Source organism: Opisthocomus hoazin, chromosome 22, assembly GCF_030867145.1.
Source record: "Opisthocomus hoazin isolate bOpiHoa1 chromosome 22, bOpiHoa1.hap1, whole genome shotgun sequence".
NCBI lineage: Eukaryota > Metazoa > Chordata > Aves > Opisthocomiformes > Opisthocomidae > Opisthocomus > Opisthocomus hoazin.
Window position 1 is genome coordinate 526,976 of NC_134435.1, and position 20,661 is coordinate 547,636.

The window sequence follows — 20,661 nt, forward strand, 5'->3', positions numbered from 1 at the left end:
AATGCAGATCAATCACATGTGATTTCGCGTGCCGTTAGATCCTGGTTTAACCTCTGCTGTCCTATTCCTTTCCCGCCCGCTCCCCCCGCCGGGGACCACACAGTCTGGGGAGGATTGATGGCCCGGGCTCAGCGCGGCGTGACCCTGCGGACCGCACTTTGCCCGTTCTGGCGGAACGCAGGTGGCTCTTCCCTGTCCCCTGCCAGCTCTGGGCTTTCCTCTTTCACCCGTCTTTTGTGTCGCTGAGGGGCCCTGAAGTCCTCCTGGTTTTGGTTCCTCGCGAACGCTTGCTCACGGGCCAGCCAGCACCACGACCCAAAGGCACGACTGGCCTGTGTGCCTTCGGGACTGGTGTCGGGTTGGTGGTTGGGTTGGGTTGGGCTGGGTTTTTTCTGTTTTAAATCTGAACTTACAGAAGTGGGAACAGGTCATGGTTCCTTTCCAAATGCCTTGCAGTGTTCAAGCCTGCACGTTGGTATTTTCACAACTCTCCATCAAAACTCTGCAAGTCTGCATTTAAAGCTCCGACATGGAGCGTGAATTCCTCATTGCTGACAGCGTGTGCATTTCAGTTATTAAAAAAATCCCTGCTCTTATTTTGTTGAGAGGCAGACAGAAAGGGAAGCCGAAGGAATCTCTCTCGAACAATGAAATGCAAAGACTCTCACAATTTCCTGAGCAGCACAAGACAACCTCAGGCTGTCACTGAGGTTCAGAGCCGGGCATCCTCCTCGGGAGGCCGAGGATTGTGCTGCATTATTCAGTGGGAGCTCGAAGGTTTGTGTCCTCCTCAGAACCCCTTTCTGAGCTCGGGGTCCACCTCTGGGCACGGAGTGGTGGGATACGGCGATGGTGCTTCGCTCGCACCGAGACCCCCGCAGAGGGCCTGTGGGCAGGCTCGTGGTCTGGCTCTCCCATTACCAGACGTGGCTGTGTCTTTCATTTTCCTCCCTAAGCCCTTTAATTTTTCATTACCTCCTTGTGCTTTCTTCATCCGCCTGAACGGTTTCAGATGTGGATTTTGTTCTCTAGTTAACAGGGCCCCCCAGCATCCCGTTTGCTTTCTCCACCGCAGCTGAGCAGCAGGCGGGGTGGGGGGACCCCCGTGCAGCAGCTCGTTACGTTCCTTGTCAGGGGCAGCATCCCCGTCCGCCCGGCAGACCCCCCTCTGCCCTCGCTCTGCTCGAGGGGCTGATGGGGCCAGGAGAGACGTGTTTGTGGTGAGTTATTATCCCACACTTACCAGCATTAAACTGGGCTTGGCAACTCATAGCCTGGGATTGGAATGATCTAAATCCTTCTTCATTTGGCAGCCTGGTTTGCTGTTATTTATGGTGCTTCCCAATTTATTATCGTCTGCAGAGTCGGAGGCTTTGTGTGCGGCGCCATCAGACGAGTGATTTATACAAACAGTAAAAAGAACGGGGCACGCGGAACTGAGCGGCGGTCACGAGCCGTGAGGAATCGGGAGGAACTGGCGTGATGGTGTCATCTGCGCGGCTCCCGGGGCTGCGTGTGGGTGCTGGCTGTGGGCAGAGCACCCGGAGGGCAGGAGGTGCAGGAACAAGTGGCAAGAATCACGTCCTTCTTGCTCTTGCTCCCTGGATTCCCAGCTTTCGCGGATTGCCCTCAGTTACAGAAAAAGGAAGCTGGATTGCCAGGGCTGGTTTAGAGGCAAATCCCTTCTGGGTGGCCCCTCAGTGTCCCTGCAGGATGGACTGTGGCTGCGACCCCTGCCAAGGAGCGGGGAGGCAGGGGTCAGTTCCTTGGAGCTGAAGCTTGTCAAAATCTGAGGATTTTGTTGTATTTTTGTCAACATTTTGGCAGGAACAAGAACAATCCTAAAAATAATTGAAAAATTTACAGATTTATTTTCTGCCTTTTTCTCTCCCAATTGTTGCTCTGTGATGCTGCTCTTCTAGATCTTCCGTGAGTGAACACAGATGCGTCCTCTTGACTTCAGCGGGGCTCCCCGACCTTGGCGTCTGTCCTGCGAAGTGCAAGAGCACCTGCTAGGCACTTGTTTTGGGGGAGTGAAAATCTGGGGTCGTTCTGTGCATGAGGGGCTGAGTAGCAGTGACGGAGCACCGGGACTTGGAAAGCGTGCGGGCTCTCCAGTGCCGGTGCCTGGGGCGAATGTGCCGGCTGTGCGAGACGTTGATAGGAACAGATGAGCTTTTGGGTGAAACCACGCGTAGCAGCGTGGAGATGTCAGCGCTGGGTCTGTTGGGCTGGGAATTGCTAATTCTGCAGCTGTGTGGCTGACTCATGCGTGGATGTCGGGCACGAAGCTTGCTGTTTGTGGTCTTCCCACTCTAGTCAGTTTGTCCTAATGATGCTTACAGCAATGCTCTTCCCGCCTCTGGAGGGTTTTCTCGGGCTGGCAGAGAGCAGAGCCTTGTGGAGATGTTTGTGGGTATGTCGTGGTCCCGCGCTGCAGATGGAGACATAGTCGGTGACAGGGGGGCTGCGTGGCCCTCGAGGGCGCGGGAGCAGAGGCGAAGGGGACCACGCTGTCACGCAGTGACTCTCGCGTCCCCTGCGTTACGCCAACAGCGCTCAGCACGCCGTCGGGCAGTTACCGCGAGGCCGGTGCCGGTGACTGCGAGCCCTTGGAACGGGCCTCTGCCGGCGTCCCTCCCGCCAGCGGCAGCGGCAGCGGCGCTGGTCGGGGCAGCCGCTCGGTCCGGCTGGCGCGGCCACGCTGGGCACCCCTGCCAGCCCGCCCGGCCACACCGCCCAGCGCGCTGTCGTCGTCGTAAGCGCGGTGCAAGCAGATCTCTGAAAGGCCGGTGGAAATCCGTGGGTCGTCCAGTAACGCTCCGGTGTTACAGATTGTTTCGGCAACACCCGCACCTCAGCTGGAAGGGGCTGTTCTTGCCTGCGGAGGGATTTTTCCCTGGCTTTCCCTGCCGTGACCCTCCTCCTGGGCTGCCGCGCTGTGAACGCAGTGCAGAGCCCTCCTTCGCAGCTCTTGGCGCGCGGGATCGGCCCTGCAGCGCGACGTGACCCTGGCGGGGCGGGGGCACGCGTGGCGGGGGCACGCGGGGCAGGGACACGCGTGGCGGGGCAGGGACACGCATGGTGGGGCAGGGACACACGTGGCGTGGCGGGGACACGCGTGGCGTGGCGGGGACACGCGTGGGATCCCCGAGGCCTCCCCGGGACGGGCGCTGTCGGGGCCCCTCGTGAGGAGCTGCCGCGGGTGCTGTGCCAGGAGCGGGACGAGGTGCCGGGACGCCCCGGGAGCGGGCTCCGGGGGTGCAGCTCTCCGCAGCGACTGCAGCTCCCCTGTTCCGTCTGCTTTCTTGCTAATAACGGGTTTGCGTTCCCGTTCCTCACGGAGCGTGCCTTCCCTCCACACCGGGGTAGGGGGGGGGCGGGGTGTGTGTGTTATAAATTTCCTATTTTTCTGATAAAACTGCATCGCTACAGCGGAAATCAAATCCCATCTTCGATATTTTTAGCATGAAAGCGTGAAGGAGCCCTGATGCCGAGGGAACGGAGGACGGGCGGGTGCTGGCGGCGGGGAGGGTCTCCATGGAAACTGTTTTCTTTAAATTCCCGTATTCGGGGCACTGAGCGTGTGGGAGGTGATGGAGGAAATGAAAAAGCAAAAAAGGAGAGAAGCTTTTTTCCTTTCTGTTGTCACAAAACTACTGTTGGAACCTTAGGTGAAACAGACATAAATTATGGATTGTTTCAATGTGAATACATGTGAATTTTAATTAATAATCACCCTGTTGTGTCTCTCAAGCGTGGTGGGTGGGGACGAGCAGGCAGCAGCCCGTGACTGAGCAGCCGGCACTGGCGGGGCCCGAGTTTGTCGATGGAGAAGGGTCTGGTGCGGCGCTGTGCTCCGGGGTTGTCACCTCTGCCGTTACCCCTCGGGGCTGCTTTCCTGCGCCATGCCAGGGTGTCGGGGGGAAGAGGCAGAGCCCGGCCCGCGGGTGCCTGGGGTGATGCGATGCTCCCCTCGACGGTGGCGGGGTTTGGTTGAATGCTTCTGCTCACGAGGGGCTTTTTCAGTTAAGGTAGGAAAGTGTGTTATTAGCCGGGCTCCGCTGCTGTCCTTGCCTGAAATCCTGAGGGTGGGCATGAGCCAGCGGTCGGTCCGGGAGGTTCTGCGGACCTGCATCCCGCTTCCCCACAGACGCAGAACGAACGGGTGATGGGGCCGGGGCGGCTGCGGGGTCCTCGTGGTGCCCGGCCCCGGCGTTTCGGATAGCTCTGCTGACAAGGTGCGTTGGGTAGCAGGCGCCATCGGAAAAATGTCTCGCTGCAGCCCAGAAAGTTATTTTTAGTTCATTAAAAAGTGAGTGACCTAAAATGAGCAGCTGGCAATGGAGAAGATTAAACAGTGCAAACCAGATACGTTTTCAACTGAGTAATTTTGGAAGGAAAAGGTACCGCTCGGTGCGAGGTGCCTGGCCACGGCCTCTGCCGCTGCTCGGCAGCAGCTGCTGTTCCCAGCCCGTCGCCGGCGCGGTCCCCGCGTGCCACCACGGCGGACGGCAGGCGCGGCCGAGGACGTCACCGCGACACGCACCGGGCAGAGGTCACCGCTGCCGCAGCGAAAAGCTCGGCTTGAGCTGCGGCCTCGCTCAAGCTGCTGGGCCAGGTTTGGGCCCAAACACAAAGCTGCTCGGTGTTAGAGCACGTTTGGCTTTGGCCGTGGCGTCTGTCAGCAGCTGTGGACGCAGTTACCTGTGAGAATGGGAGGTGGCTTTTGGCTTCACTTTCCAAGGATTTGTTTTTTCTTGTGTCTGTTGGACCCAAGGTCCTTTGCTTGAAATTGCAAATTGGTTTCTGATTCTGCAGGATCCTCAAGTACCGTAGCACGTCTGGCAGCTTCGCAGCAGCATGGGTGGGATTTGCCCTGTCCACGTGTTCCTTGCCAGCCTTTAGCAGATGCTTGAAAATAACTGTCCTGCCCCTTGGGAGGCATTCACTGAATGCGGTGATCGTGGGAAAGAGAAATACATCAGTGGATGTTCTGTTCACTGGTGTTTTGCTAATCTAATTTCTGAGGTTCTAGTGTCAAAGCAGGCTCTTTGCAGAGGTTTCCCTCGTGCAAGGGGCTTCGTGGGTCCTTGCTCTGCTGGCCCGTCGGTTGAGCAAATCCAAGGTTAGAGAACTGGGTGGGTGCAGGAGAGAGTTGTGTTTCACAGCAGCATCAAAAATGTGTCTGTACTGTGGAAGCAGGGTATTGGTGCTGTTTTTTGTTCTGTCAAAACTAAGTAAGCTGGCTGCGTATTATGGCTTAGCTCAGGCACCGTGGGGGGGAGCACCCGGCGCGGGGCAGCCCTGGGCACGCTGGAGACGGTGCCTGGCCGCCCCGGCCCGCGTTGGGTGCCAGATGGGGGTCCAGAGGCTGTGCGTCGCGTTGCCCGGTGCGTTCACGGGTTGTGAACCTGTTGGCAGAGAGGTGAGCTCTTAAAAGAGATTTTAAAGAGTGCGTAAGAACAGCAGAAGCAACCAAGAAGTACGTGTAGATTATGTTTCCTAAGGGAAACCGAAAAAAACCCCAAACTTGAAAACCTTCCACGACCTGTTCTCCCCATTGCTGAGTGGGGATGGTATTTAACCAGTAGCACAAACCCAGCCGAGAGAGGACGAACAGGTGATCTGAGGAAGTTCAAGATCCATTCAGTGACTTTAACCCCAAAAGACTGAAATCCCAAACGGATGCTGTCCGTGCCCAGCGCCGCAGCCCTCTCCACCGCAGGCAGCCTGGCCCTTCCCTGGTGCGGGCAAGAGCAGAGCTCGGCTCTGCTGCATCGCCCCGCAGCCTTGTTACCAGTGTTGGTGGCGGATGGTTGGAACCTTCCTGGCAGAGCCTGCTGCCCACAGAGGCAGTCTGGGGCAGGAGGGCTCCATGCGAGGGAACAACCTGCTTTGCTGTAGTGCTTTCCAGCTCTGTGCCAGCCAGTGCAGCCCCCGGCACACAGACCCCTTTCTGCTCTCTCAGCCAGACGGGGATGTTACCGTTGGCCTCTCAGGTTTTGCTTCTGCAGCACCATCTCCGCCTACGGTGAAATTGTCTCCCTAAATCTATTCACAGTGACCAAGTGTTGTAAGTTAATGAAGATAAACTTCGGAATGCATTTGTGTGTAATGACGAATGTGCTTCGTGCTGGAGAGGTGGGACAATATGAGTAAGATGCACAAATATTAATAGGAGGAGCCCGGAGTTCATCACTCCCTGACTGCAGCGATTTGGATTTTCACAGGTCTGCAGGCATGGTGGGCTCCTTGGGTGCTGTCGAGGATGGAGAAGATCCAGAGAGCGAGTGGGGATATCCCCCTCAAGGCACAGTGTGGTGACAGAGTGAATACACTGGCGATGGTCTTGTGTCGCGGGCTTGTCTGTGCCAGGGGGCTGGCTCCCCGCTGGCGTGGCTCAGCAGACACAGCCCACCTCCCTCGGAGCTGGGGTCGGCAGCCATCGGCCTGACTGCGTGAGCCTGGGCGTGGGTGCTGCTGCGGGGTGCCGGTGAGCATCCGTGTGCAGCGGTGAGCATCCGTGTGCGGCGGTGAGCACGCCATGCTGCCGGGACGGGGTGGCTGCCCGGGCGCTGCCGCCGCAGTGGCTCTTCTGGCTCCCAAACCCACCTGGCATCACCGGCTCGGCCGAGGGACTGTCCCGGGGCAGAGGTGGGTGGTCTCAGAGGAGCCTGTGGCCATGGAAGGGCCACGGCGCAGCCTGGTCTGGCAGACACTGAGGCACCTTGCTGACATCATGGAAGACAGAGGCTGTCAGAAGCGTTCCCAGCATCTGCAGAAGTCTGTGCCGGTCTCTGAATTTGGGTTGACGCCTTCTCTTCCTTGTCTCTTCTAAGCGGCTGTGGTGACCTTCTGGTGTGCATCTGAGAGGGATACAAATCGCAGGAGGGAGAAGGGGCAGCTCAGGTTTGTGTTCTAGCTGCGTTCTCTGCTGGCACGTGGCAGAACTAACGAGCAAGAGAAGTCATCGAGGTGCTCGGGGGGCTCCGGGGGTGCCAGCAGCCGGTGTGCGCAGCCGCTGCTCGCAGCCCGGCCCGGGGGCTCGTGGGCTGCGCAGCCCTGTTAGTGGTGGTGGGCTGCAGAGACGAGAGGCGAAGAAAGGCAAATGCTGTCAGCTTTTGTGGCAGGAGTGACTGGCTGTTATCACAGCGAAGTGCTGCTCATTGCAAAATCAGTCCTGCACCCAGCGCTGGGTCTCCGAGGCTGCGTTCCTCCTTCCCCAGCTTCGTGCTGGCCGAGCGCTGCGCTCCCGGCAGTGGGCGAGCACCAGTTGGGCGGTAATCGCCGTGGAATTAACCTCTGACATTCTTCTAAAAATAGGCCAAATAAATCCAGTCATTAGCAGCTCTCTGCTTGCTTTGCCTCAAGGGTAAACACTGCAGAGTAAAGCGTTTACAGGTTACAGGTCCGCGAGCGCTTCCTTGCTTCTCCCCGTAACTGCCGCCCAGCACCGGTCCCCGCTCGGGGGTGTTCCCTCCTGGCGATGGCTCTTTGTTTTGTGGGGAGGGAGCGCGGTGCCAGCGCGGTGGCTTTTGGGGTGACGGAGGGCTGAGAGGCGTCACTTCAGTTCACGCTGACAGACGGTGGGGGGTCCAGCAACGGGCAGAGAAAAGCGGCGCAGTTGTTGTGGTCAGCCCGGCCGCTCTGCCTGGTGGGCTCGGGTGGGGAGTGCAAAGGTGTCTTCGTCCGTCTGCTCCGTCTCCGCCGAGGCGAGGGCAAACCACCTCCCCTGCCCTCGGCCGGAGCAGAGCCTGCCCCTCTCCGGGCGCTGTGACTGGTGCCGGGGTGAGGTGCTGGGGTGCCGGGTGGCCCTGAGCCCTCCCGGGGTCCCAGGGATTGGTGACATCCCCCAGCGTGGTGGGGCAGCTCCCCAGGGCGTGCGGGGAGCAGGCTGTGCCGTGCCGTGCCACGCTGTGCCATGCTGTGCCACCCAGCTCCGTCCCCCGCTGCCGGCAGCGGTCCCCAGCTGCTCTGGGCACAGCACGGCGTGCGGATGGAGACACCCCGAGCTCGGCCATCGGGCCGCAGGCCAGGGGCGAGCAGGCAGGAGCCGAGCAGGCCTTGGTTCGTGACAGCACAGTTCCAAAATTCTGCGGCCGCTATTGGTATGGACAATAGGAAAAAGGAGATTTACGGGGATGCCGCAGGGGACGAAGCGCTGGCGAGGCGTGTGGCTGTACGGGGCATGGTGCTAGATGCCTGAGAGCTGGTCTGCGGTTACTTAAACTGTCTTTGTCTTCTTCTTTCCAGCTGACATCATCTCTACAGTAGAATTCAACCACACTGGAGAATTACTAGCAACAGGGGACAAGGGGGGCCGTGTTGTAATATTTCAGCGTGAGCAGGAGGTAAGCGCCACGGAATGCAAAATGCCCGTTTTATCCTTTTAAGAGGAGCTTCCTGCTGTTCCCTAATGCGTATGTGTCACTCCGAACCTCAGGTCTCTCCTGGCAGACTCCAAACTGAGAAGCGACTATTAACATGAGCAGGACCAGATTTCATCTTGTAAGACAGCCTCCAAGCCCACTTTGCATTTCCTGCATCCTTTTGCTCCGGTCGCAGCTCTCTGCCGCCGGGTAACTCGGATCAGGCGGGCGCATGCGAGTGTGCTGCGGGTCTTGTAGCCAACACCACCCCCAAGAACCCGCCTGCACCACCAAAATGGCTAGACAGTGTGGAGGGCCGAAGCAGTCATGTTTCCCTTCCGAAACGCTGCCCAGGAGACTTCAACAAACTCTTTCTGGGGTCACGGTCTGCCCAGCCTTCTGCGGGAGCGGTGCCTGTGCCGGGAGATTCCCCGCCGTCTCGGAAGCCGTCCCCGTTAGCTGGTCTGGCGCGGCACACGCAGCATCGCACGGTCCGGGCTGGTGGGAGCCATCCTCCCCCGTGGGTGTGCGTGCCAGTGGTGGAAGGGATGAGAGTCTCATGGTCCAATGACAGTTTCAAATTTTTCTCAGTTACAGCCTCAGAATTATTTCTGTGTGAGCTGGAGAGAACCGGTCAGTTAAAGGTTATGCTCATAGATGTTCCATCAGCCTTTCCAGCAGTATTTCATTTCTCATTTCTCTCTCATTTTATTATTCTACTGCTTTTCTTGAACTTTAAGCTTCCTAACATCACACCGGCTGTGTTCCGTCCAGCTCCTGCTCTGGAGCAGGACTGTGCTCAAGGGGACGAGTGGGCTCCACCAGCCCAAACGCGTCGTTTGCCTGGGGGAAGTTCATCTCCGCGACGGTTCTCGTTCAGCTGCCTCGGCGGCGTTCGGAGCCTGGTGCTGGGCAATCCGCCGCGTGGGGTTTGCAGATACGCGATACCTCACCCCTCTGAGCCACGGCACGAGCGGCCGGCGCTGCAGGGACCGTGGCCTGTGCTTGGTGCCGTTGTTTGTGCTCGGTGTTTGTGCGCCTGCGGGGCGAACGCTGCCTGTCCCGTGCAGACGGCGCGGAGCGGCCCGGGGCTGGCTTCGGGGATCGGTCCCAGCCGTTGGCCGCGGACGGACGGCGCGGCGGGCTCCCTTCCCGCTCCCTTCCCGCTGGGCGCTGCTCGGTTCCTGCCGCGCACACCAGCATGTGGGAGCCGCAGTGCCGGGAGAGGCCGTGCCGTGGCTTTCACCGAAGCGTTCGTCACCGTGACCGGGCGCTCGCTGTCACTGAACAAACCGTGGAGAGCTGGAGAGCCGGCGGAAGGTGTTCTCCCGCTCTCTGTGCCTCAAACTGCCCTTGTTGCCCTTCCCGCAGAGCAAACACCAGCCCCACCGCAGGGGAGAGTACAATGTCTACAGCACCTTCCAGAGCCACGAGCCGGAGTTCGATTACCTGAAGAGTCTGGAGATCGAGGAGAAGATCAACAAGATACGATGGCTCCCGCAGCAGAACGCAGCCTATTTCCTGCTCTCCACCAACGGTACGTGGCCGTGGCCGCGGGGACCGGCCGGGCACGCACCAGCGCTGCCACCTCGCGCCTGGCAGCCGGGCACGGCCCGCTCTGCGGGGCTGCTTGGGGACAAACACGGGTTAACGAAATGGCCGCTGCCTTCGGGGCATCACGGGGAGCAGGAGCCTGGCCAGAGCTGTCTGGCAGAGCTCGGTTCCGTGCACGAGGTTCTGTCCTGATCTCGCAGCCGCCGTTCCCTGCGAGGGAGGGAGTCTTTTCCCCAGGCTGACTACCATGGGTTGTTGGTTTTTTTTGATGTTGGGAACTTTTTTTTTCTCCTCTTTTTGTGTTAAAGAAAAACTGCAGCTGATTTGTTTCAATTTGCAGCTGTGTTCAGCTCAGCGGTTCCATGTTACGTTCAGATAAATATCAGGAGGATCCAGGAATATTGCTTGGGATGAATGGGACCTTAAGATGGATGTGACTTAATTACTTCAGGGGAAAAGGAGGGGTCTAATTATCTTCCATAACCAACTTACTTTGTATTATAGAATTGACTCTATTGATCATTGTAATAAAATTCAAAGACTTATTAAACTCATTTGGGGGGAGAATCATTGAAATGCAATGAAGATTAATTATAGAGCATGATGTTCTGTTAATTGAGTTTTTAAATAGTATTTTGATTAACAGGGATATTATCTTTCCATTTGGGATGGTTTCATATGCTAGCAGGTTATCAAAGTGATTCTTTTAGAAATACTCCCATGTTATGCTGTTTCTTTTTGTTCTTAGTGTTAAACTAACGTTATATATTGACCCCCGTGAAGTAAAGTGGGTTAATAAAAGCAAAATTAATGGCACTCTATTGGAATTGCCATGTAAAGGAGAAAATTAAGATGGATGATACAGTTGTGTGTGAAACCTGGTGGAAGTGATGATAAACTACTGATAGAGTCTCTGCCAGGAGGGAGGAAGGAAAACACCATTATTCAGGATCAAACCATGTGTTCCTGGGCTCTGCTCCCCGGGGGCTGCGTGGCACAGGGTGGCTGGGACGCCGGGAGGGGACGGGCAGCTGCGGGGGGCCGGTCTGGGGCTGCTGTCAGTCCGTGGTGAACGCCGGGCTCTGCGCAGTTTCTGGGTGGGGAAGGTCAGGGTGACTTCTGAGTGAGTTCCAGGCCGCTCTTCACCTCCGTCGGGAGCTCCGGGGGAGAGCTTGCCTCCACACGTGCCCTGCTCCTTCGCCATGCCGGTGCAGCAGCCAGCCCGCCAGAGCCTCGGTCGCCCAGTGCTCGGCTCCGCTCGTTGCCCGCTGGGTTTCTGCGTGAGCTCCGCTGCAGGCACAGGGATTCACCGCGTGGCACTCTGCGCCGGGTGAGCTCTAAAGCCGAGCAGAGCTCCCGGCACCGCGCCCCACAGGGTGACACCGGGGTCCCCATCCCTCCTCCCTCCGTGTCCCCGAAGGCAGCGGGAGCCAGCACTGGGGGTGTTCGCAGCACCGGTGTCGAAGAGCAGGAGAGACAGAGCAGCTGGCGGGGACAGAACTAGGAGAGCTGCTGCATCCTCAGTATTCAACACGTTTCCAGTTCCTAGGAGCTAAACTGATTTGGAAATTCGTCTTGAAAACTGATCGGTGGCCCCTGGTTAACTGCCGTGTGAGCTGGGGAACGCAGGAGGAGATCTGACGTGGGAGACGTTTCTCGGGCGGCTTTCCAGCGGGTGCGGGGAAGGGGGGGTCTGTGTCCGTGCGTGTGCACGAGCGTGCGGCGTGCACAGCGGCGGCGGGGGGAGCGGAGCAGCCCTGTGTGGTCCTGGCCCGGTGCTGGGACGTCGGGCTCAGTGTCCCTGCGCTGCCCGAGCTGCCCCGTCCTGGTGCCAGCACCTTGTCACCTGGTATATCGAGCGCTGACGTTCAGGGCATGGCCTGAGGCTCTGAGCCCTGGGGAGTCACTTCTCCTGTTATTTCCCCAATAATCCGATAGTTCTGTTCTGTTGTTCAGCCGTCTCCTTACACCTGGAATAAACGCTCCAGCCGTTGTCCAGCAGGAACAGGACAGCCAGGGCTCTGGGGGTGAGGTGCTGTGGTGACCGGTACCTCTCCGGTTGAGGTGGGGACACAGCGGACCTGTCACTGTTACAGACCGACCGGCGTGGCCTCGGCGTGCCCGGCAGCGGGCAGCTCGGGGAGCAGCCAGCCATAATGCTGTCCCCTCTCCTGCCCCTCAGATAAGACCGTGAAGCTATGGAAGGTCAGCGAGCGGGACAAGAGACCAGAGGGATACAATCTCAAGGATGAGGACGGCCGTCTCCGAGACCCCTCCATGATCACCATGCTGCGGGTGAGTGCGGGGAGACCGAGGCTGGCAAGCAGCCTCGCTCTTCAGGGTCTTGGATGAAAATCGCCGCTGGCATCAGCGGTGTGCGGCAGTACCGGTCGTGCCATCCTGACGTGGTAGGGCGAAGTCGGAGGGCAGGGGGGTGCTGCGTTTTTGGAGGCCGGTGCGTTGGGTGGTGTGTGGGTGCGGGAGCAGAGGAGGGAGCTGCTGCCGGCACGGTGCCGTTCGGCTCACGTCGGGCACCCCAGTGCCCGGTTACTGCTGCTGCCCCGCTGCATGCCCGGGCTGGCGAGGAGGTGGTTAACGAGCTCTCCTTTCGCCGTGCATTCGCAGGCACGACTTCTGCTTCGGGAGCAGAAGTACCTTCTCTAAATGAGTTTTTCTCCCAGCCTAAGGAGATTAAAAAGCGGCCTCCCAAATCAAATGTAAATACCTAAGGCTACGTTTTCCATTTACTGCAAGGGGAGGGGATGCCCAGACCCCATTACAGCAGCCGCCCCTGCACCCCAGGAGTGCGTGGCGAGGGGAGGTGCACGGGCGCAGCGCCCGTCTGCTGGGCATCGCCATGCGCCTGCCCGGCGTGCCGGCGGGTCTGCCTGTCCCCTGGTGCTGCCTTGGGAGAGCTGTTTATGATCTTTAATTTGCATGTAAAGAGCCAGCTCCCCCCGAGGTGGTGCGTGCCCCGTTAATTCAATCGGAGCTCACCCCGCACCCGCGGAGCTCCGGCAGCTCGGGCACGGTGCAGGCAGCGCTGGAGAGCCTGAGCGTGGGTGCTCCAGCCCAGCACCCTCTGCGGGAGCGGGTCCCTTGGCCTCGCCCAGCAGCGAGCAGCGTGCCCTCTGCAAACGGGGGGAAGCCGTGCTCCCCCGGCTTGATACTAGAGCTGAAACAGGCAATCACTCCTTTAACCCGTGGGCCTGGAAACGCCAAGCGTGCAGTAATTTTGTCATGGCATTAATCAGACCAGACTAGCTTGTAATTTATTAACATCCTGTCAGAATTTGCATTTTGAGTACTTGCGGTTTTTACATTTATATGTATAAAATTGTTGCTATGATTGCCCTTAGCTCACTTTTATGGCTTCCAGTTCCACTGCAGACGAAGCCATTGAGAGCCCCAGACCGGCAGTTAATTCTCTGCTCCGTACGGAGTTGCTCCTGGTGGCTGGCAGGCATTTTCTTTACTGAGCAAGGAAACATTTAATGTCATGTATCTGTGTATCTGCTGTCCTGTTTCAGGCGGCATTGCCAGCCTGATACGCCGTGACCTGGGCAGCCCGTTGGAGGAGTTTGCTCGGGATGGGGATGTCGGAGCTGGGGTTGTCGACCCTCCGCAGGGCTGGGAGGGAGGTTTGAGAAAGACGGCAGAGCTACGGGGTGTTACTGCCGCTACCGCTTCTGCCTCTGGCTAAACGCGCTGGAAGGGCCCTGGCCTTACTGAGGAAGCGCAGGTCACGGTTTCGCCTGGATCTGCCATCTCGGTGCCGGTCCCGCACCCGGGGCTCTCCTGCACACGCTGACACACTGCTGGGAACCACGGAAAACAGAAAATGGGGGCCAGCCTTCTCAAAGGAGCAATTTTTTAATACTGATTTTTTTTTTTTTTTTATTTCTAGTGTATTTTTTTAGAACATTGAATTTCTGGGGGGAGTGAAGCAAGTCAAGAGTCCAGGATAAACGTAATGCCTATTTCTTTTCTTTTCCAACACAAACTGTATTAGATCTACCAGAACATCATCAGCAAAATATTTCATTCTGGGAACACTGAGATTGGATGTTCTGAAATGAAACTTTTTACCTTTTGAAAACGCATGGTTGTCTTTTGGGCAGACCTGGCTGTCAGCTCTGCCGGGGCCATGGAGTCCGTCCGCCTTGCCCGCAGTGGCTGTCTGTCGGTCCCACCGTGCTGTGACCCTGGGCGGGGGGAGGCCCTGGGGGTGCGGGGGTCTCCGGAGCGTCTGGGCAGGGGGTGTCGTGGCTCGGCCCTGGCTGGCGGCAGAGAACCGGGCGGCCGCACGGGATGGGGAGGAGAGTCGGAAGGAAAAGGCAAAACGCGTGGGTTGGGATAAAGACAGTTTAACAGAACAGCGAGGGGAGAAGAGAACACCACCAGTAATACGGTAAAAGGGATATACAAAAGCGAACGATACACGGTGCCATTTTCTCAGCGCCCAATGCCCAGCGCGTGCCCGAACCGCGGTTACCCTTCCCCGGCCAGCTCCCCCATGGAGAAACCCAGCGTGGTGTGGGATATCCTGTTCGCCTGGCCAGTTCGGGTCAGCCGGCCTGGCTGTGTCCCCTCCCGGCTTCTTGTGGACATTAACCCTGTCCCAGTCGAACCCGGGTCAGAGGGAATTGTGATTTTTGTTTTGCCTGTAGAAAGTCATACTGAAATATCTGAGAACTGGACACTATTCCCTGCAGTCCGCTGTCTGCCTCAAAAGTGTCAACCTTCATTTTCACTTTCCGTCCGTTTCTGCCTGGCAGCAGCTTGGTGCCGCGTGGCTGGAGGGGTTTGCTGCTCGGGGCTTTCTGCTGAGCTCTGCGCTACGGCACCGCGGCTCCCCGCTCTCCGGCGAGCAGCCCCGCGGGAGCGTGCAGCTCCTGCTGCTCAGCAACGGGAAGAGGTAAAACACGGTGTAAGTGCTCAGTATTACGGCTGTTAGTATCTGCCTGCGCAACGCCTGCTGTCCCCGAGGACGGAAGAGTGAGGAGTTTTCCGCCAGCGACGATTTGATCTGATGTTTTGATGATTTTACTTAGACAGATATTTACATAATAGTAACCGTTTCGCTGCGGCTCGGTGTATCTTTGATGTTTAATTGTTCCGTGGTGCTCACACTTTGGAGTAAAGCCACATCCATCCACAGTTTAATTTTTGACCACAGACAAGTGGAAAAGGGCTTTAAAGCCACCTTGCTGCAATCATCTCTTAGCCATTCATCATAGTGGTTTAAATGTACTCGTTGAGCATTGTTCTCTGAGGAATTTCTAACCCACGTAGTGCAAAAGGAATACGTCGTTCTTCTCAGACTGTAAAGTAAGCCTTTCGCTGTCGTTAAAGAGCTGTGCTTTCTTGGATAGCCCCCAGTCTAATAGCTACGGCCCTTCGGCCTCATTTAACGGCCTTCGCACGCTCTGGGGTGCTGCTCGGTGCACAGCCGTGCCTATGCCATGGGACGTGTGCAGGAAATAATTAACACAAATAATATCCTGGGCTTAAAGCATTTTAAATAAGAGAATGTGTTTGCTTTGGTCCTGCACAGCGCAAGTCAGACTGCGGTGAAACACGGGTGTGCGTCCTCCCAGCGGTACCGTCCCGGGTGCTGTGCGTGGCAAGATGTCTCTGCTTTTGATGAGCAAAACCGGGGGAGCCAGCTGGAGAGAGACAGCTCCTGGGCCCTGCCTCGCGACGGGGAGGGCCTCAGGTTGCATCAGGGGAGGTTCAGATTGGATATTGGGAAAAATGTCTTTACTGCGAGAGCGGTCAGGCATCGGACCAGGCTGCCCAGGGCAGTGGTGGAGTCACCGTCCCTGGAGGGGTTCAAAAACCGTGTAGATGTGGCACTAGGGGACACGGTTTAGCAGGCGTGGTGGTGTGGGTTGACGGTTGGACTTGATGATCTTAGAGGTCTTTTCCAACCCTCATGATTCTATGATCTTTACCCTGTGGTTTAAAGAGGAGCAGCAGCAGGCTGTGCTGCCCTGGCACCCAACGCCGATCCCCAGCCGCCCCGACGTCCTGGGTGGAGGCTGCTGCTGAAGGATCTGCTCGTGTCAGGCCATTGGGAGCAACTTTCCCTGCCGCGGAGAGCTCATCTCTGCCCCAAGCACTGTGGAATGTTGGTAGGTGAGGAAGCACCCTGCAGACGGGCTGGCGTGCACCTGGCGAGCCCGGGGACCCGCTGCCCTGGCAGCAGGGTTGTGTCTCACCCAGGCTGCTGATGGCTCAGGAGATTGCCGTGGCACAGAGGGTGGTTTGCTGTGGTCTCCTCTGGCCACCTCCCGGGGTGAGGAACGTCCCTGGCAGGCCAAGTGCGACCAGGGTGTGACGAGCCGGTGCATCGATGTGGCTGGTTCATGGTGACTGCAGCTGTCAGAAAGCTCGCTCTGATTGAGAGCTAACACTTCACGCTTTCAGTTCCAGCAAAATACATCATAAACTGTTTTATATCTCCCATTTTGCCAAATCGCTCGGATTTCTTGGCCCCTGGGTGCAGTTTCCTGGGGAGGCTGTGCTGTGTTCCCGCTGCATCCGATGCAGCCGAGGGGCAGCCCCGGAGCGATGCCGTGTGGCAGGAGAGGGAAGGGGATGGGGGATGCTTTGGAGGACTGCTGTGCTGCTGCATTTCTGCCACAGCAGAGAGGCTGGGCTGTCTTTCCCTTGTATACATTCTCTGAAGCATTATCATTTAAATGACAAGGTAATGTGAAACATTTGGCTTTTTTGGCTATAAAATGCATATGGCAGAACTAATCAATTTCAAATGTTCGTCGTCAAACCATTGCCACAGAAATTAAAAAGGAAAAAAAAAAGGGATTTTCCCATTTTCTTTAGTCACGTACATTGCCTTAAAGCAGCTCAGTGTGTAATGTTTGCATGCTTGGCCGTGCTCGAAACACCCGCTGTGGTCGCCCGTCCCTCTGCCCGTGCTGGGCTCGCCGCCATGCGGAGCCGTCCCTGGGGAGCGACCGTGCCGCGCCGGGAGGTGCCGGGGCTCTGCGGGCTGTGCCGGCGTGGAGCCCATGGGCAGTTGTCGCTCCCGGTGTGAAGGCGGAAGGGCTTGGCTCGGTCCCCGCCGAGGCACGCCCGGTCTGCGGGGCGCGGGCACCGGTGTCACCTCACTCCCCTCGCCGCGCCTGGCCCGCCCTGCCCGCTTCTCTGCCCGCTTCCTTCTGCCGGTACCGAAAAGAAATGGAGGAGCCTGTTTTGCTGCTGCTCTTCTCATTTTTTGTCTTTCCCATGAGTTGAATTCTTTGTTTTCTGCTAAGAACTCATTATTCATCCTTTTAATATTTGTAAACTCACCTTGAAATGCTGGTGACCAGAATTGTCCTTTCCAATATTTTCTTTCATCTCTTTTTCCACAGCAATTACGCTGCCGGTGTCTGTGTCTAGACGTGCTGTACAAACAACGTGCCGGGCAGAGTTATCACATGGGCTTGGATTGCTCTCAGTGTGTGTTTGGTAGCACGGCTCTGCTTCTGCACACTTCTCCTGGGAAAAGCAGGAGAACTGTAAGCTGCCTGGTGGGCTTCTACAACACTGGCTCTTTGTCAGCAGAGGAAAAAAGTTTAAAAATATCTTTTAAAACATCACATCTTTAAGGGGAATGTAATTCCAACGAGACTGGCATGAAGAGTTCAGGATTTTTAACTTCAAAGAAGGAATACGTTCTGTTTGCTCTTTGAGGTGTCTGCAAACTTATTTCAGAATTTAGGTGCAGATGGTGCGAGGAATCTTGGAGTGTAATAACTGAACTGGGACAGATTCTCAGCTGCAAACAAAACAAAATCCTATCATGCTATAAAAATAAACAAAGAATGGGAAACTTGGGAAGACGGGTGCGTGTGGAACGACACTTGCCGTCGGTGCTCAGCCTTGCAGGAAGGAGCGGGGGGCAAAGTGGTGGAGCGGTTGCTGCCGTCGTGTTACCTGCGCCGGGGTGCTGCGCGCGGGGCTGGAGGTGGCAGCAGGGCGTGCGGCACCGGCGATGGGAAGGGGCCGGGGCACGCCGGCTCCCTCCACCCCCCAGCCACCGAGAAAATGAATTTTGCAGCTCGAGGGAGGGTTAGTGCCTCATTAACTCAGGAAAGGGGAAGCCTTGGCCAGGCAGGGAGAGAGGAGTTGGTGTGGTGGGCTTTGAATGAGCGGGACCGGCCCTTTTGCAGGGGGTGCCTGCTAAAGGCAGAAAGAAAAATTAAGACATATTTTGTTTTAAATGAAGAATGACTGGCATTCCCCCCCCCTTCCTGAAAACAAAGTAATTTAATTTATTAGTGGTTCATTTTCTTTGACAGCCTTGCTATGTACTTGATGCGGTTTGTTACACTGAATTACCCTTTAATAATGGGTATATAGAATACCAGAGCCTGTGCTGCAGGTTGGCTCTGTAACTGGGGAACGGCTGCACCGGGGAGCTCTCTGTGCTGTGGGGGATTGCCGTGGCGAGGCGGGGGGAGCGGGTGCTGCAGGCGGACACCGGCTTGGGCTCTGCGTGCTTCGGGGAAAAAGAAACCACCAGGTTTCAGTTGCTGTCACATTGCCCCATTTGCTGGGCTCTTTCTCTTCGCCCCACGGAGGCGAGCGGGGTGGGGGCGGCGGGCGGCCCTTCCCTGCCCATGGTGCGCGTGTCGGCGAGGGCACGCGTCAGTGCCGGCACTGGGGCTGAGCACGGGCGCCCGTCGGCCTCCGCGCAGTGGCAGCGGCTCCCCTGGGCCGTCCTGGGACGGGGCTTGCCGTCCGCTGCAAGACCTCTGCTGCCATGGAACGAGATGCCCAAACTAGCGTGTGCTCCCAGCACAGTCCTGGCGGCTGCCGCCTCCAAATGTCGGTGCTTTCAGGGTTATGGGCTTGCTGCTGATACCCTTAAGCAAAAGCTCGCAGCGTGTGGTGAGAAGGGGCATGGGTGCGTGCTGGTCTCCATATTCCAGTGCAGATTCGTGCCACCGTAGCAGATAAAAAATCCTGCTGTAACAAAATACTCATGGATGACCAGGTTTGTTCCTCTCGTGGGGTTTTACCTGGTGACAGACCAAGTTCCAGGCATAAGGACTCTCCAGAATTTGGCTCTGAGGTAATGTGTAGAGAATTTTCTTGCCTGAAGAGTTGATCTTAGCTCTGTGGCTGTGGGTAGCTGCCATGCAAGAATCAGGTAGGGAGCTGTGCTGGGGTGGGGGAAGTTGCCCACAGCCATGCTGCTCTGGCTCAGACCCGGACTGCCCTGGCTGCTTCGCACTCCAGCACGCTGCTGGGCTCCGGGCGGGGACGGGTACTGGGGTTGGACCGCGAGGTGCGGTCGGGCTGCGCAGCTGAGTGAAATCCTCTGCCGAAGCCTCCTCTGGACTTACTTTTGTGCCTGGTGAGCCCTGGTGTAACGGTTGGACCCTCTCCCTTTGCACAACTGCGGCGTTTCCAGCCGCCTGAGTGACAGCCCAGTGGCTGCGGTCCCTGAGCAGAACGCGAGCCTGCGTCCCCAGATGGCTGGGCAGCGTCCTTCAGCAGCAAACGATGCATCATTGGCTGTGTCAGGTGGAATTAGCAGGCAGGCTCGTCACATTAAGCTCAGGCTCTGAGCTGGCAGTCCCTGTGCTCCGGTCTCACTCGAGCTGGCTGTCACACTGCCGTCCCCACCTCTGCAGCCATGGGAAATCGCTTCGGGCAGCGCGCAGATAATGCGCACAGTAATGAAGTAGCTGGAGGGAACAGCTTACTGGCAGGCGGGAGCACAGACTGACACCTTTCTCGTGTATTAAGTTGCCTTAGGAGCGTTAAGGCTGACGTGATTACTTACACCGCTCCCTGCATACACCGCTCTTACTGCATCTCTCCGTCCCCCGACGTTTGCGTGAGTTAGGAGTATTGATGTGAAGGCAAACGCACGTAGCTCTGTTTCTGCTCCCTCCGTCTGTCCCTGCCCTGTGCGTTCCCCTTCCCTGTCTCTTCTCCTCTCTTACTGCCGTTGCTTCACTGTAAAGGAAATGCAGAAAAGTTAAAAGAAAAATCCGTGCTGACCTGAGTCTCTCAAGAAATACATTTCTGTTAGAAATGCTCTGGGAATCTCAGATTCCAGTTAACAGTGACAAAAAAAGGCAGAAGTGGTTGTTTTGTTCAAAGAAGGAATGGTTGCTGCGGCAGAGATCTGAGCCTGGCTTATCAGGCTCTCGCTGCCTGACTGCAATCTTACCCCAACTTCTGCCTCTTTGGAAAACAAAAGGCTTTTGTGTCCGTTTGTCTTTCTGTTCGCACACTCGGAAAGGCGTTAGGTTTCCTTGCGGAGAGCATGGAGGGTGGGCCGGAGCGCGTTCCCCGTGCTGGGTGCTGGCGGGGGCCGGGGGGCAGCTGGGCCCTCTGCCAGGGCGCTGACCCTCTGCTTCCCTCCCGCAGGTACCCGTGCTCCGGCCCATGGACCTGATGGTGGAGGCCACCCCCCGCCGGGTGTTCGCCAACGCTCATACCTACCACATCAACTCCATCTCCGTCAACAGCGACTACGAGACCTACATGTCGGCAGACGACCTGAGGATAAACCTGTGGAACTTTGAAATCACAAATCAGAGTTTCAGTATCCTTGGGTGCGTGCGGCCCTGGGAGGGTCCCAGGCAGCGGGAACACGGAGGTGCCTCGGCTGGCGAGAGGGGAGCCCGGACATGTGCAGATGTCGGGGGGAGGATGAGGAAGCCGGACGGGGGGACGGGTCCCCAGTGGAGGTGGGCAGCAGAGG

The 20,661-nt window shown here is 57.4% G+C and overlaps 1 protein-coding gene across 3 annotated transcripts in view; it reads left to right on the forward strand.

The window, feature by feature from the left end:
• Window positions 1–20,661, forward strand: part of PPP2R2B (protein phosphatase 2 regulatory subunit Bbeta) — an 89,543-nt gene that overhangs the window by 58,948 nt on the left and 9,934 nt on the right. For all 3 annotated transcript variants that reach the window (XM_075441696.1, XM_075441697.1, XM_075441698.1), the window contains 4 exons: window positions 8,257–8,354; window positions 9,744–9,909; window positions 12,109–12,221; window positions 20,325–20,502. In XM_075441696.1, the coding sequence (XP_075297811.1) occupies window positions 8,257–8,354; window positions 9,744–9,909; window positions 12,109–12,221; window positions 20,325–20,502 (555 nt within the window). The remainder of the gene's footprint in view (window positions 1–8,256; window positions 8,355–9,743; window positions 9,910–12,108; window positions 12,222–20,324; window positions 20,503–20,661) is intronic.